Source organism: Salvelinus namaycush, chromosome 21, assembly GCF_016432855.1.
Source record: "Salvelinus namaycush isolate Seneca chromosome 21, SaNama_1.0, whole genome shotgun sequence".
Taxonomy (NCBI): Eukaryota; Metazoa; Chordata; class Actinopteri; order Salmoniformes; family Salmonidae; genus Salvelinus; species Salvelinus namaycush.
The window spans coordinates 10,924,700-10,942,445 of NC_052327.1; the positions used below are offsets into that span (position 1 = coordinate 10,924,700).

The following is a 17,746-nucleotide window of genomic DNA, read 5'->3' on the forward strand; positions in this document are numbered from 1 at the left end:
TTGACGTGAGCAGGCAGAACGCCTTTTCATCATGGATTTAAATCACTGTCTTCCACTTGTGTGAGGTGTTGAGAATACTGTATTATTTTTTGTAGCTTATTGTCTGACTCAGACACTTCATGTTTGAGTCTGTATCTGTATTAGAGGTAGACCGATTATGATTTGTCAACGCCGATACCGATTATTGGAGGACCAAAAAAGGCCGATACTGATTAATCGGACGATTTTTATTTATTTATTTGTAATAATGACAATTACAACAATACTGAATGAACACTTATTTTAACTTAATATAATACATCAATAACATCAATTTAGCCTCAAATAAATAATGAAACATGTTCAATTTGGTTTAAATTATGCAAAAATAAAGTGATGGAGAAGAAAGAAGTAAAAGTGCAATATGTGCCATGTAAGAAAGCTAACGTTTAAGTTCCTTGCTCAGAACATGAGAACATATGAAAGCTGGTGGTTCCTTTTAACATGAGTCTTCAATATTCCCAGGTAAGAAGTTTTAGGTTGTAGTTATTAAAGGAATTATAGGACTATTTCTCTCTATACCATTTGTATTTCATATACCTTTGACTATTGGATGTTCTTATAGGCACTTTAGTATTGCCAGTGTAACAGTATAGCTTCCGTCCCTCTCCTCGCCCCTACCTGGGCTCGAACCAGGAACACATCGACAACAGCCAACCTCGATGCATTGTTACCCATCGCTCCACAAAAGCCGCGGCCCTTGCAGAGCAAGGGGAACAACTACTCCAAGTCTCAGAGCGAGTGACGTTTGAAACACTTTTAGCGCGCACCCCGCTAACTAGCTAGCCATTTCACATCGGTTACACCAGCCTAAACTCGGGAGTTGATAGGCTTGAAGTCATAAACAGTGCAATGCTTGAAGCATTGCGAAGAGCTGCTGGCAAACGCACGAAAGATAAACTAGTAATATCATCAACCATGTGTAGTTAACTAGTGATTATGTTAAGATTGATTGTTTTTTATAATATATGTTTAATGCTAGCTAGCAACTTACCTTGGCTTCTTCCTGCCCTTGCGTAACAGGTAGTCAGCCTGCCACGCAGGCTCCTCGTGGAGTGCAATGTAAGGCAGGTGGTTAGAGCGTTGGACTAGTAACCGGAAGGTTGCAAAAACGAATCCCCGAGCTGACAAGGTAAAAATCTGTCGTTCTGCCCCTGAACAAGGCAGTTAACCCACTGTTCCTAGGCAGTCATTGAAAATAAGAATGTGTTCTTTAACTGACTTGCCTAGTTAAATAAAGGTGTAAAAAAAAAAATTGGTGTCCAAAAATACCGATTACCGATTGTTATGAAAACTTGAAATCGGCCCAAATTAATCGGCCATTCCGATTAATCGGTCGACCTCTAATCTGTATGCTTGTTAATCACTGTCTTCTGCTTGCGTGAGGTATTGAGAATACAATACTGTAAACAGGATTTTCTGGTTGACTCATGGACTTGACCAGTCTTTGCTGCTATGTATGCATCGGTCTCTTTCTCTGTGAGCAGGCCCGGACTTCAAGAAGCTCAGCCTCCTCAGCCAGGTTCTCCAGGACACCTCGGTGTCTCTCTCTCCCAGGCTGCTTGAGAGCTATTCCCCTGACATCCTGCAGGGAGAGTGCCAGAGCATGTTGGAGAAGCTGCAAGACAGCGGCCTGTTCCACAAGGCCCGCCAGGTGGCCGAGCTGGCAGGGCTGCCCATTGACAGCCTGGTCATCAACGAGGTGAGCTCGTGGGTCCTCAGTGCTCATCAACTAGATCATGTGCAGCCTGTTCAGTGTAAACTCAACTCTCACTGCCCTATACCTTTGGTATATTTAATGTAAGTTGATTTGGTCTAGACTCTACAGTGCCTTCAGAAAGTATTCACATCCCTTGACTTGTTCCACATTTTGTGTTACAGCCTGGATTCTACATGGATTACATTTAGATGTGTTTCTCACTAGCCTACCCACAATACCCCATAATGTCTAAGTGGAATTGTGTTTTAAGTTCATTAAAAATGAAAAGCTGAAATGTCTTGAGTCAATAAGTATTCAAACCGTTTGTTATGGCAAGTCTTACTAAGTTCAAGAGTAAAAATTGACTTAAGAAGTCACATAATAAGTTGTGTGAAATGAGTGTTTAACATGTATTTTTTAATGACTCATTCAGATTCAACCACAAAGACCAGGGAGGTTTTCCATGCCTCGCAATGAAGGGCACTTATTGGTAGATGGGTAAAAAAAAAAGTGAATATCCCTTTGAGCATGGTATTAATTACACTTTGGATGGTGTATCAATACACCCAGTTACTACAAAGATACAGGCGTCCTTCCTTACTCAGTTGCCGGAGAGGAAGGAAATCACTCAGGGATTTTACCATGAGGCCAATGGTGACTTTAAAACAGTTACAGAGTTTAATGGCTGTGATAGGAGAAAACTGAGGATGGGTCAACAACATTATAGTTACTCCACAGTACTAACCTAATTGACAGAGTGAAAAGCAGAAAGCCAGTACAGAATAAAAAATATTCCAAAACATGCATCATGTTTGCAACAAGGCACTAAAGTAATACTGCAAATAAATTTACTTTTTTTTTCTGAATACAAAGTGTTATGTTTGAGGCAAATACAACACATTACTGAGTACCACTCTCCATATTAAAAAAATATATATGGTGGCTGCATCATGGTATGGGTATGCTTGTAATCATTAAGGACTGGGGAGTTTTTCAGGATAACAAAGAAGTGGAATGGAGCTAAGCACAGGCAAAATCCTAGAGGAAAACCTGGTTCAGTCTGCTTTCCACCAGACACTGGGAGATTAATTGACTTTTCAGCAGGACAATAACCTAAAACACAAGGCCAAATCTACACTAGAGTTGCTTACCAAGAAGACAGTGAATGTTCCTGAGTGGCCAATTTGACGGAGCTTGAAGAATTTTGAAAATAATAGTTGGCAATGTTGCATAATCCAGGTGTGGAAATCTCTTAGAGACTCACCCAGAAAGACTCACAGCTGTAATCGCTGCTATAGGTGCTTCTGCAAAGTGTTGACTCAGGGGTGTGAATACTTATGTGCGGTGCATTCAGAAAGTATTCAGGCCGCTTGACTTTTTCAACATTTTGTTATGTTAAAGCCTTTTTCTAAAATTGATTAAATAGTTTTTTTCCATCATCAATCTACACACAAGAAAAGTTTCAATTTTTTTGCAAATGTATTAAAAATAAAAAACAGAAATATCACATTTGCATAAGTATCCAGGCCCTTTACTCAGTACTTTGTTGAAGCACCTTTGGCAGCGATTACAACCTCAAGTCTTTTTGGGTATGACGCTACAAGCTTGGAACACCTGTATTTGTGGAGTTTCTCCCATTCTTCTCTGCAGATCCTCTCAAGCTCTGTCAGGTTGGATGTGGAGTGTCCCTACACAGTTATATTCAGGTCTCTCCAGAGATGCTCAATCCAGTTCAAGTCCGGGCTTTGGCTGGGCCACTGAAGGACATTCAGAGACTTGTTCCGAAGCCACTCCTGCCTTGTCTTGGCTGTATGCTTAGGGTCATTGTCTGGTTGGAAGGTGAACCTTCGCAACAGTCTGAGGTCCTGAGTGCTCTGGAACAGGTTTTCATCAAGGATCTCTCTGTACTTTGCTCCGTTCATCTTTCCCTCGATCCTGACTAGTCTCCCAGGCCCTGCCACTGAAAAACAACCCCACAGCATGATGCTGCCATCACCATTCTTCACAGTAGGGATGGTGGCATTCAGGCCAAAGAGTTCAATCTTGGTTTCATCAGAACAGAGAATCCTGTTTCTCATGGTCTGAGTGTCTTTAGGTGCCTTTTGGCAAACTCCCAGCGGGCTGTCATGTGTCCGTCTGGCCACTCTACCATAAAGGCCTGATTGGTGAAGTGCTGCAGAGATGGTTGTCCTTCTGGAAGGTTCTCCCATCTCCACAGAGGAACTCTGAAGCTCTATCAGAGTGTCCATCAGGTTCTTGGTCACCTCCCTGACCAAGGCCCTTCTCCCCGAATTGCTCAGTTTAGCCGGGAGGCTAGCTCTAGGAAGAATCTTTGTTTGTTCCAAACTTTTTCCATTTAAGAATGATGGAGGCCACTGTGTTCTTGGCGACCTTCAATGCTGCAGAAATTTGTTAGTACCCTTACCCAGATCTGTGCATCGACACAATCCTGTGTCGGATCTCTACAGACAATTCCTTCGACCTCATGGCTTGGTTTTTGCTCTGACATGCACTGTCAACTGTGGGATCTTATATAGACAAGTGAGTGCTTTTCCCAATCATTTCCAATCAATTGAATTTACCACAGGTGGACTTCAATCAAGTTGTAGAAACATCACAAGGATGATCAATGGAAACAGGATGCACCTGATCTCAATTTCGAGTCTCATAGCAAAGTGTCTGAATACTTATGTAAATAAGGCATTTCAGTTTTTTATAATTAATATATTTGCCAACATTTTGAAAAACCTGTTTTCGCTATGTCATGATAGGGTATTGTGTGTAGATTTGATGAGGAAACAAATTATTTTAATCCATTGTAGAATAAGAATGTAACGTAATAAAATGTGGAAAAAGTCAAGGGGTCTGAATACTTTCCAAAGGCGCTGTATATGAGATATTTCTGTATTTCATTATCTATAAATTTGTTGTTTCTAAAAACACTATGTGGGTATTGTGTGTAAATGGGTGAGAAAAAAAAGATTTAAATATTTTTAAATTCAGGCTGTTACACATCAAAATGTAGAATAAGTCAAGGGGTATGAATACTTTCTGAAGGCACAGTACATTATGAATGTTTTGAGACGGGGACCATTGTGGCTTGACGCTCCTTCTGATATCCCTCTTCTGGTAAAGTTACTCCAAGACCTCAGTGCCCTGAAGGCCAAGCGGCACTGGGAGAGGAGGGAGACCCGGGTGTCCTTCTGGAGAAAATGCCACGAGCAGTTCAGGACTAACAGCACTGATCCTGGGGCCGCCTCAGAGTTCTTCCTGGCCCAGGCAGGTGCCTCTGAGCCTCACCGGGGCTCCGTGGCCGAGACAGAGCTGCTATGTGTCCAGGAGAGGTGCCTTCTCCTCAGCCTGGCCGGCCACTGGCTGTCCTTGCTCACCCAAGCTCCCCTGGCACGTCTCGAGGACCTGGAGAAGCAGCTGTGGACAAGCCGAGTGCGCCAGCAAGTCCTGCTCACCGCCATGGAGAAGGAGAGCATGTTCGCCCTCCCGGCGCCCACCATAGCCCCCGAGGAAAACTCCTACGAGGCCCTGATCAGGGAGTTCTCCTTCTCCAAGATGGCAGTGCTCAACGAGCCCAGGTACCTGAGCTTAGACGGCCTGCCCAGCTTCTCCCCTGAGGAAGAGGGTGGGGAGGAGACTGGGTCGGAGGAGCAGGGTGCTCTGGCTATCCTGGTGGGGCAGCTGTTGGACGAAGGGTGTATCCACGAAGCGAGCCGTGTGTGCCGCTACTTCTCCTTCTGCTCCCGGGACATGTGGGTAGTGCTGCACTGCCGAGGCCTGGCCTCAGGCGAGCTCCAGGCTGGCCTGCAGGACATGCTCACCTATCAGGGCCTGCCCAAGAAGAGCATTCCCAGCTGTAAGCTCCACACGACCCTCAGTTAACCTGTTTGATGCATGTCAGAATTGTTCCAAATCAAATCAAATTGTATTGGTCACATACACATATTTAGCAGATGTTATTGTGGGTGTAGCTTAATTCTTGTGTTCCTATCTCCATCAGTGCAGTAGTATCTAACAATTCACAACAATACACACCAATCTAAAAGTAAAAGAATGGAATTAAGAAATATAGAAATATTAGATTGAGCAATGTCAGAGTGGCATAGACTAAAATACTGTAGAATAGAATACAGTATATGCATATGAGATGAGTAAAGCAGTATGTAAACATTATTTAAACATTATTGAAGTGACTAGTGTTCCATTATTAAAGTGGCCAGTGATTCCATTTCTATGTATATAGGGCAGCAGCCTCTAAGGTGCAGGGTTGCTAAACCGGGTGGAAGCTGGCAAGTGATGGCTATTTAACAGTCTGATGGCCTTGAGATAGAAGCTGTTTTTCAGTCTCTCGGCCCCACCTTCACCACCCAGGGGGGGCCCGTCAGGAAGTCCAGGACTCAGTTCCACAGAGCGGGGTTCAGACCTAGGGCCCAAGCTTAATGATGAACTTGGAGGGTACTATGGTGTTGAACGCTGAGCTATAGTCAATGAACAGCATTCTTACATAGGTATTCCTCTTGTCCAGATGGGATAGGGCAGTGTACAGTGCGATGGCGATTGCATCGTCTGTGGATCTATTGGGGCGGTAAGCAAATTGAATTGGGTCTAGGGTGTCAGGGGAGGTAGAGGTGATATGATCCTTAACTCGCCTCTCAAAGCACTTCATGATGACAGAAGTGAGTGCTATGGGGCGATAGTCATTTAGTTCTGTTACCTTTGCTTTCTTGGGTACAGGAACAATGGTGGACATCTTGAAGCAAGTGGGGACAGCAGACTGGGATAGAGAGAGATTGAATAAATCCGTTAACACTCCAGCCAGCTGGTTTGCGCATGCTCTGAGGATGCGGCTAGGGATACTGTCTGGGCCGGCAGCCTTGCGAGGGTTAACACGCTTATTATTATTATTATTAACACGCCATATTCCCAGTCACTTTGCCATGGTTAAATGTGGTGGTTCGCGCTTTCAGTTTTGCGCGAATGCTGCCATCTATCCACGATTTCTGGTTTCGGTAGTTTTTAAACAGGTTTAATCTCCTATACACTTCCTGATGAACTCAGTCACCGTATCCGTGTATTCGTCGATGTTACTCTCAGAGGCTACCCGGAACATATCCCAGTCTTCATGTGCAGAGGTCACAAGTTAAAAAACACTCACACACATCCAAACACCAGTGCCAAAAATGTCAACAACCCTCTGAAGAATCAGAACGACACTCACATACACCCGAACAATTCAAAGATTGTCAGTAACAGTCACAACACCTACATAGTTTATAGTGAGGTACAAAAGTATTTGGACAATCACAGTTTGTTGGTTATTTTGGCTCTATACTCCAGCACATTGATACAATGACAGTGTGGTTAAAGTGCAGACTGATAGCTCGGGTGAACCGTTAAGAAATTACATCACTTTTTGTACATAGTCCCACCATTTTAGAGAACAATTCACTTATGTCTATTAAAGTAGTCAAAAGTTTAGCATTTGGTACGATATTCCTAGCATGCAATGACTACATCAAAACAAACTGCAAATGCATCTGTAATTTCTAAACTGTTCAACCGATATGGATTAAAATACCCTAAAATTGGCCTCCCGAGTGGCGCAGCGGTCTACATCGCTGTGTTGCAGCGGGTTCGATCCCAGGCTGTGTCACAACCGGCCATGACCGGGAGTCCCATAGGGCGGCGCACAATTGGCCCAGCATCGTCCAGGTTTGGGGATGGCTTGGCCAGGGGGGCTTTACTTGGCTGATTGCGCTCTAGCGACTCCTTATGGCGGGCCGGGTGCCTGCGGGCTGACTTCGGTCGTCAGTTGAACGGTGTTTCCTCCAACACATTGGTGCAGCTTCCGGGTTAAGCGAGCGGGTGTTAAGAAGTGTGGTTTGGTTGATCATGTGTTGGAGGACGCGTGACTCGACCTTCACCTCTCCCGAGCCCGTTGGGGAGTTGCAGCGATGAGACAAGAACGTAATCACGAACTTGGGGAGACAAAGGGGTAAAAAATGTTTTTTACATACCCTGAAATTAACGCTGACAGTCAGCACTTTAAGCTCATAGTCATTGTATTATTTCAAATCCAAAGTGCTGGAGTACAGAGCCAAAACAACAACAAATGTGTAACCGTCCAAACACTTTTGGTCCTCTGTCTGGCCTTTTGCATTATTGACATATCCCCTCTTTGAACGCTGTCCATCTGTTTCTCTGTGAATGCCCCCACTCCAGCAACCAGTTTTAGCAGCCTGTCCTCCTTTGTGATGGTGCCCTCCCCAGAGGACCAAACGGTGACTCAGCTCCAGATGCTGGTGGACAAATGTCGCCACGGAAAGAGCTACTGCAAGCAGGTCCTGAGTCTCTACGAGCTCTCCAAGGTACTCCCCTGTCTTTTCCGACTTTAACATCGAAGTTGCTGCCTTTTCAGACCTAAACAACAGACTGAGCCTATTTCTGCGAAGTGAATTGAAGTTATGTACATTGCTGTGTGTTCATGAGAGCATTGCTGTTGTGTAGTATTTTTTATAATGTACTGTATGAATACCCTAGATTTTAATATACAGGATCAGTGATTTCACTATCTAGTCTATTCAATTTCTACATGTCGTTATGAGTTGAACTTGGTCGTGTTCATTAGGGCGCACAAAGGAAGATGTTTTAAAACGGTTTGGAACATAAAATGAAAATGTGCTTTTCTTATTGTACAAGTGCAGGTATATGCTCACTATTTCAATCAGTTCTTCCATTTGGTGCCCAATGAACATAACCTTGATCATGGTAACCTTTGACCCTTTGATACCGCTACCTAGGAGCTGCAGTGTTCATACAGTGAGATCTCAGCTGAGGAGCCTCAGGCGGTGCTGTGTAAGGTGCTACTGTCCCAGCAGCCGGAGCGCTATAAGAAGGCCCAGGCCTTCATCAGTGTGCAGGGCCTGCAGCCTGACACCGTGGCCCAGCTTATATCCACCGCCGTGGTCCAGGGCCTGTTGGCCTCTGCACAGGACGGAGAGACTGGTGAGAGGAATGGTGGATTGGTTGATTGATGGATATGGCTGCTTAAATGCAACTAACCGTCCCTCTAGAATATTTTTGCACACTTTTAAATCCCTATTCATATATTGTATATGTTGTGGTTATTTTGCCTACTATAACCCAAATTTTAGTCAGACGGATTCATTTTTAGTCCTACGGTTACAGGAAATGTATAATCGTAGCTAAGAGCTCAGATGATTGGTTACAACGCTTTAATATGCACCTCCTGCGCTATCCTTGCTATTGGACTTTATTACTGTCTTATTAAACCCTGAGTCAGACACAACGACTGTAGTGATTGGTGTGTGTGTTCACAGCAGAGAAGCAGATGTTCAGTCCAGAGGAAGGGAGAGAGTCCTTCTTGCAGCTGGCCAAGCTGTGTGGGGACCCCAACCTGGTGGGCATCAAACTGCTGGACCACATCCCCACTGTGCCACTGGGAGAGCTCGGTTGCAGTAAGATATACTCAATAGTAGGGCTGTGACGATACCAGTATCGAAATATTTTTTTCCATGGCGAAAAAAAAAAAAACACGAAGCAGAACAAACTCTTTTCTCCTTTAAAAACCTGCTGTATGTAAAATGTGTGTGCTAGAGCTTGGAAAATAAATAAATGTGACTCTGGATGACAACATAATGACAACACTGCGATGCTGATATCATCCCGGCCCTACTCAATACTACAGTAACACTCTCACAGCCACAGTAGTGACAAACACTGGATAACATAGGCTGTTCTCTTATGGGAATGAAATTATTCCAGTCTATTAGCTGAGTCTTACTTCAGACACTAAATACTAGATAAACACTCTGTCATAGTACTGTAGTGGTAAACAATGGTAATATAGTATTATCATGGAATTATTCCACTCTATTTAGCTAGTCAAGCCATAGTTCTTTAAAACCCCTTGTACTAGTGGGAATTGGCCCATATGGATAGGGCTACATTTACATGTTTCTTACAGAAGAAATATGAAAAGCATATGCATAACCATGGTAGCAATCGAAAGGGAACAGTTTGGAGATCATGGGGAAATGATTAGACTAAAGGTGAGGACAAAACAGTTATTCTGACACTGACTGAATCCAAATGTAACACTGTTGATTTTATGTGCATTTTACATTTACTGTACTTTTCACCTTATTTGTTGGTAACAAAATCTGAAAATACTTTGGATACATTCAGTAACATGGTTTGAGTGAGCAGGGTAACTGGTGTCTCCAAATGGCTACACACCTCTCCACAGTGTGCACAGTTCCTACGTACAGTTGAAGTTCGGAAGTTTACATACACCTTAGCCAAATACATTTAAACTCAGTTTTTCACAATTCCTGACATTTAATCCTAGTAAACAATCCCTGTTTTAGGTCAGTTAGGATCACCACTTTATTTTAAGAATGTGAAATGTCAGAATAATAGTAGAGAGAATGATTTATTTCAGCTTTTATTTCTTTCATCACATTCCCAGTGGGTCAGAAGTTTACATACACTCAATTAGTATTTGGTAGCATTGACTTTAAATTATTTAACTTGGGTCATACATTTCGGGTCGCCTTCCACAAGCTTCCCACAATAAGTTGGGTGAATTTTGGCTCATTCCTCCTGACAGAGCTGGTGTAACTGAGTCAGGTTTGTGGGCCTCCTTGCTCGCACACGCTTTTTCAGTTCTGCCCACAAATTTTCCATGGGATTGAGGTCAGGGCTTTGTGATGGCTACTCCAATATTTTGACTTTGTTGTCCTTAAGCCATTTTGCCACAACTTTGGAAGTATGCTTGGGGTCATTGTCCATTTGGAAGACCCATTTGCGACCAAGCTTTAACTTCCTGACCGATGTCTTGAGATGTTGCTTCAATATATCCACATAATTTTCCTGCCTCATGATGCCGTCTTTTTTGTGAAGTGTACCAGTCCCTCCTGCAGCAAAGCACCCCCACAACATGATGCTGCCACCCCCGTGCTTCACGGTTGGGATGGTGATCTTCAGCTTGCAAGCCTCCCCCTTTTTCCTTCAAACATAACGATGGTCATTATGGCCAAACATTTTTGTTTCATCAGACCAGAGGACATTTCTCCAAAAAGTACGATCTTTGTCCCCATGTGCAGTTGCAAACCGTAGTCTGGCTTTTTTATGGCGGTTTTGGAGCAGTGGCTTCTTCCTTACTGAGCGGCCTTTCAGGTTATGTCGATATAGGACTCGTTTTACTGTGGATATAGATACTTTAGTACCTGTTTCCTCCAGCATCTTCTTTGCTGCTGTTCTGGGATTGATTTCCACTTTTCACACCAAAGTACATTCATCTCTAGGAAACAGAATGTGTCTCCTTCCTGAGCGGTATGACGGCTGCGTGGTCCCATGGTGTTTATACTTGCGTACTATTGTTTGTACAGATGAACGTGGTACATTCAGGCGTTTGGAAATTGCTCCCAAGGATGAACCAGACTTATGGAGGTCTACAACAAAAAAAATCTGGGGTCTTGGCTGATTTTTAAAAATGTTCCCATGATGTCAAGCAAAGAGGCACTGGGTTTGAAGGTAGGCCTTGAAATACATCCACAGGTACACCTCCAATTGACTCAAATAATGTCAATTAGCCTATCAGAAGCTTCTAAAGCCATGACATAATTTTCTGGAATTTTCCAAGCTGTTTAAAGGCACAGTCAATTTAGCGTATTTAAACTTCTGACCCACTGGAATTGTGATACAGTGAATTATTAGTGAAACAATCTGTCTGTAAACAATTGTTGGAAAAATTACTTGTCATGCACAAAGTAGATGTCCTAACCGACTTGCCAAAACTATAGTTTGTTCGCAAGAAATTTGTGGAGTGGTTGAAAAACGAGTTTTAATGACTCCAACCCAAGTGTATGTAAACTTCAACTGTAATTTCAATGCACTTTTATGACTCAAAGAAGAGTCTTCAACTATAAGGTACTGGTTTGAGCTCTCCTAGCTGTGCCGTTGAGGAACTAGAACAAGCACACTTGTAGTTGTTTTCTCTGGAACACAACCCTGCGTCCCCGCCTTCTCACAATCACTGTTGTTTTCACATTCCAAAATTTCCGCATTCCATTATCAATCGCAATCTGGTAAGGTGGGCGTCATTTGAAAGCGCGCTCTATTGCCAGCATGGTTAGCTACGTTACAAAATATGATCTTACAGTGTTAGGCTTTCGCAAGGAAATTCGGAGAAGCCGATCATAATTTTGGTGCGCATATAATAGTCACGAGTGCATTCAGGTGAGCGTTCCCCACCAACTTTCTTCACAATACGACAAACATAGGCTTGTTCAGAACAACCCAGGGTATGACGCCATGTCATCTTGTAACTGTACATCAAGCATACAGTAGTGATCATAAACGTTGACACTGTATATGACACGTTTTTTGATATGGAAACGTTCAGTGCACATTTGGACTATCGGGTGTTTGACTTGCTTGTATGACATAAAGGCGATATTTATTATAATCCTCAACATCTCATCTTTCAAAATACATAGAGTCCTCTTTATTTACACTCAGACAACAAAACATTTGCAAAAGTTTCCCAATTAGTGGGAGAGATGGGGGCAACATCTTGTCACGTGCGGTGTTCAAGTTCAGAATCGCTGTCAGTAAAAACCAATATTGAGACATTGACACCTTGAGCTCTGACGTCACATGTAGCGTGTTACTGTACAGCCACTGCGTTACAATTTAGGCGCTTATCAGTGTGCAAAATCTGCTATTTCAAACCTTTATACGGGTACGTATGTAAAGCGCTACCAATGGAAATGAGTCATGCCAACCAGTTACTAATTAATTTGCAGTTTAATGCGTTGCAGTGTATTGGTGGATAATATCATGTATCACGATGCATAATATCTAACTCTCCCTCTTGTTGTATAGCGGTGGAGCTGTTGATCCTGGCCCACGACTGCTTCAGTCTGACCTGTAACATGGAGGGCATAGTGAGGGTGCTGCAGGCCTCCCGCCACCTCAGCCACGCACACCTGGCCCACAGCGAACACTACGGCCTGCTGGTAAATCCCTCTGCCTCCTTCCCAGTCATTGTATCGTAATATATGTTGATGGCTTTGCAATGAATTACCTGGTGAGATTTTACTATAAACGAATTGCTCCAAATGAATGTACAGTCGTGGCCAAATGTTTTGAGAATGACACAACTATTAATTTTCACAAAGTTTGCTGCTTCAGTGTCTTTAGATATTTTTGTCAGATGTTACTATGGAATACTGAAGTATAATTACAAGCATTTCATAAGTGTCAAAAGCTTTCATTGACAATTACATGAAGTTGATGCAAAGAGTCAATATTTGCAGTGTTGACCCTTCTTTTTCAAGACCTCTGCAATCCGCCCTGGCATGCTGTCAATTAACTTCTGGGCCACATTCTGACTGATGGCAGCCCATTCTTACATAATCAATGCTTGGAGTTTGTCAGAATTTGTGGGTTTTAGTTTGTCCACCCGCCTCTTGAGGATTGACCACAAGTTCTCAATGGGATTAAGGTCTGGGGAGTTTCCTGGCCATGGACCCAAAATATCGATGTTTTGTTCCCAGAGCCACTTAGGTATCACTTTTGCCTTATGGCAAGGAGCTTCATCATGCTGGAAAAGGCATTGTTCGTCACCAAACTGTTCCTGGATGGTTGGGAGAAGTTGCTCTCGGAGGATGTGTTGGTACCATTCTTTATTCATGGCTGTGTTCTTAGGCAAAATTGTGAGTGAGCCCACTCCCTTGGCTGAGAAGCAACCCTACACATGAATGGTCTCAGGATGCTTTACTGTTGGCATGACACAGGACTGAAGGTAGCGATCACCTTGTCTTCTGCTTTTTTCCGGATGCCCCAAACAATCGGAAAGGGGATTAATCAGAGAAAATGACTTTACCCCAGTCCTCAGCAGTCCAATCCCTGTACCTTTTGCAGAATATCAGTCTGTCCCTGATGTTTTTCCTGGAGAGAAGTGGCTTCTTTGCTGCCCTTCTTGACACCAGGCCATCCTCCAAAAGTCTTCGCCTCACTGTGCGTACAGATGCATTCACACCTGCCTGCTACCATTCCTGAGCAAGCTCTGTACTGGTGGTGCCCCGATCCCGCAGCTGAATCAACTTTAGGAGACGGTCCTGGCGCTTGCTGGACTTTCTTGGGTGCCCTGAAGCCTTCTTCACAACAATTGAACCGCTCTCATTGAAGTTCTTGATGATCCGATAAATGGTTGATTTAGGTGCAATCTTACTGGCAGCAATATCCTTGCCTGTTAAGCCCTTTTTGTGCAAAGCAATGATGACGGCACGTGTTTCCTTGCAGGTAACCATGGTTGACAGAGGAAGAACAATGATTCCAAGCACCAGCCTCCTTTTGAAGCTTCCAGTCTGTTATTTGAACTCAATCAGCATGACAGAGTGATCTCCAGCCTTGTCCTCGTCAACACTCACACCTGTGTTAACGAGAGCATCATTGACATGATGTCAGCTGGTCCTTTTGTGGCAGGGCTGAAATGCAGTGGAAATGTTTTTGGGGGATTCAGTTCATTTGCATGGCGAAGAGGGACTTTGCAATTCATCTGAATATGCAAATTGCCATCATACAAACTGAGGCAGCAGACTTTGTGAAAATTGATATTTGTGTCATTCTCAAAACTTTTGGCCAAGACTGTACTGTAAGCATGGTGGTGTCAGTTCATGAGTACTGTTTTTCTCTTTTCTCTGTGCATATGTATGCGTGTGTGCGCTCACCTTGTGTTGACCCCTTCAGGTGCGTCTCCTAACTGGCATCGGCAGATACAATGACATGACCTACATCTTCGACCTGCTCAACCAGAACCACCGCTTCGAGATGCTGCTCAGGAAAAAAGTGGAGTCGGTAAGAGGCGCACACACACGGATCTGTCTCTCTCTCACACACACAAACGCAGAAACTGCACACACACAATCACAGATAGAGATCGCTCTTCCCAAAACAGTCTCCGTTGAGTTCTGACAGAACACCCACAGAGACACAACAGACCTGCCAGACAGAGAGGCATCTAGTCATTGTATTTTAGTTGAGACAGGAAATATATATATCACAGAGGTTGTGTACATGCTGTTTTCCGAGAACACCATGCTTTAGATGTGTAGGACTGTCTCGGAGTACCAGAATTAGGACAATAGGAAAGGATATTTTCCTTTCACGTTGTCCTTTCCAGCACAGCTCCAGCAACTATTGGATGCATAACCAAGCCAGCCCAGTACAGCTCTGCTTGGGTCAGTTCAGTAATGTGAAAGGGGTATAAAAGTTGGTGTGTTTTGTAGTGCTCTTGTTTATACGTACAGTACGCTAGTATCTAAACGGTGTGTGTGTGTTGCAGAACTTCCGGCTGAAGACGGCCCTGCTGGACTACATCAAGCGGTGTTTGCCGGGGGACAGCGAGAAGTACAACATGGTGGCCCTGTGCTTCAGCATGTGTAGAGAGATAGGAGAGAACCACGAGGGAGCCGCCCGCACCCAGCTCAAACTGATCGAGTCCCAGCCTTGGGGTGAGCTATGACAAGGCCTACAGTTATAGTATGAGGATCACTACAGTTACAGTATGAAGTCAGACATACTATATATGTGTGACACATATAAAGAACATGGTATAGTGGCTGAGGTGAATACATTTTTCAATTCTGGATATGAATTGAAATTCAATTCATGAATTGAAACGTCCTCATAGAAAACAGTAGACAATTGTCATTTTATGAATTGAATGTCAAATCACTTGAGTCAAAAACTGAACTGACCCCAACCCTGGTGTCAAGGGATGTGTTTTTCAGTATTGTAGTATCTTTCCTGTTGTATAGAGGGCAACTTCTTAAAATAGACTGTTGTGAAGTTTTTCTGTTGCTTTAACTTTATTTGCACCTGAATGTAGCCTGTGTGTGAGTCATTGACACAAACGCAATGAAGAGCTGCAGGACATGCAGACAGTGTTTTTCACTCACTCCCTGCTCATCCCATAACAGCAGTGACCCCTGAACTCAGAAGTTCCTTGATAAAGGTTCTTACTCTCCTGAAGGATGCTGCAGAGAGCTATTCTAAGGTATTGTTATCCCTCCAACTGTCATACACAGGTCCTCTGTTAAGTGTTGCTTAATGCTAGAAAGGTCTCCTTGGACCCCCCTTTGTGCCAATGACACATGTTTTGGACATCAACATTCGAACAAGTAGATTTAATATATGCTATCCGAATACGAAACATTAGAATACGAAAATATATTTTTTAAAGAACATAACATTTCATTACTTTATGTTACTGTACAGCCTTATTCTAAAACAGCCTTATTCTAAAATGGATTACATTTTTGTTTTGTCATGAATCTACACACAATACCCCATAATAACAAATCAAAAACAGTATTTTTGAATTTTGTTTTTGCAAATGTATGATTTAAAAAAAAAAAAAAATGGAAATATTACATTTACATAAGTATTCAGACCCTTTACTCAGTACTTTGTTGAAGCACCTTAGGCAGCGATTACAGCCTCGAGTCTTGGGTATGACGCTAGAAGCTTGGCACACCTGTATTTTGGGAGTTTCTCCCATTCTTCTCTGCAGATCCTCTCAAGCTCTGTCAGGTTGGATGGGGAGTGTCGCTGCACAGCTATTTTCAGAAAAACATCCCCACAGCATGATGCTGCCACTACCATGCTTCACCATAGGGATCGTGCCAGGTTTCCTCCAGACGTGATGCTTGGCATTCAGGCCAAAGAGTTCAATCTTGGTTTCATCAGACCAGAGAGTCTTTTAGGTGCCTTTTGGCAAACTCCAAGCGGGTTGTCATGTGTCTTTTACTGAGGAGTGGCTTCCGCCTGGCCACTCTACCATAAAGGCCTGATTGGTGAAGTGCTGCAGAGATGGTTGTCCTTCTGGGAGGTTCTCCCACCCCACAGAGGAACTCTGTAACTCTGTCAGAGTGACCATCGTGTTTTTGGTCACCTCCCTGACCAAGGCCCTTCTCCTCCGAGTGCTCAGTTTGGCCGAGCGGCCAGCTCTAGGAAGAGTCTTGGTGGTTCCAAAGTTCTTCCATTTAAGAATGATGGACGCTACTGTGTTCTTGGGGACTTTCAATGCTGCAGACATTTTTTGGTGCCCTTCCCCAGATCTGTGCCTCGACACAATCCTTTCTCTGAGTTCTACGTACAATTCCTTTGATCTCATGGCTTGGTTTTTGCTCTGACATTGTCAACTTCGAAGACATTCAACTGAAACCCATTACCTCGTCACGACACTTTGATCCAGGGAAAAGCTTCCATTAGACACCATGATTCGACTTCTAATAGCGAGGACAGAACTGGCACTACCGTGGACTTCTTACCTGGGATGTCTAGTTGCACAGTTGTCAACTGTAGGACCTTATATAGACAGGTGTGTGCCTTTCCAAATCATGTCCAATCAATTGAATTTACCACAGGTGGACTCCAATCAAGTTGTAGAAACATCTCAAGGATGATCAATGGAAACAGGATGCTCCTGAGCTCAATTTCGAGTCTCATAGCAATGGACCTGAATACCCTTGTAAATATATATTATTTTTTTTTACTGTTTTCGCTTTGACATTATGGGGTATTGTGTGTAGATTGATGAGGAAAAATAATAATTGAATCAACTTTAGAATATGGCTGTAACTTAACAAAATGTGGAAAAAGGGAAGGGGTCTGAATACTTTCTGAATCCAGTGTATGTAGGGTGTCCACACACTAGTACTGAGCGAAGACAGTACAGTGTGAGGAGAACAGAGATAACGTTAGATGGTTGTCTGACTGGCTGGCTGCGACTGCCTGAGCAGAGATGAGATGATGACTCTAAGGAATTAAAAATGATAGTCTACAGAATTGCAATATTTGATTATTTCCTATTTTTCTATTTGGACCTGACAGAGCCAATGGAATATTTTCAATGTTTTGGCAGTTGAATGTCCACTATTTTGGGCTTTGGAATTTCTATTA

At 43.3% G+C, this 17,746-nt stretch overlaps 1 protein-coding gene across 1 annotated transcript in view; it reads left to right on the forward strand.

The window, feature by feature from the left end:
- spg11 (SPG11 vesicle trafficking associated, spatacsin) overlaps nt 1-17,746 on the forward strand; it is an 81,471-nt gene that overhangs the window by 61,114 nt on the left and 2,611 nt on the right. The window contains exons 29-37 of the mRNA XM_039017181.1: nt 1,527-1,741; nt 4,874-5,606; nt 7,973-8,118; nt 8,551-8,755; nt 9,091-9,228; nt 12,662-12,795; nt 14,531-14,638; nt 15,126-15,294; nt 15,763-15,839. Of these exons, the coding sequence (XP_038873109.1) occupies nt 1,527-1,741; nt 4,874-5,606; nt 7,973-8,118; nt 8,551-8,755; nt 9,091-9,228; nt 12,662-12,795; nt 14,531-14,638; nt 15,126-15,294; nt 15,763-15,839 (1,925 nt within the window). The remainder of the gene's footprint in view (nt 1-1,526; nt 1,742-4,873; nt 5,607-7,972; nt 8,119-8,550; nt 8,756-9,090; nt 9,229-12,661; nt 12,796-14,530; nt 14,639-15,125; nt 15,295-15,762; nt 15,840-17,746) is intronic.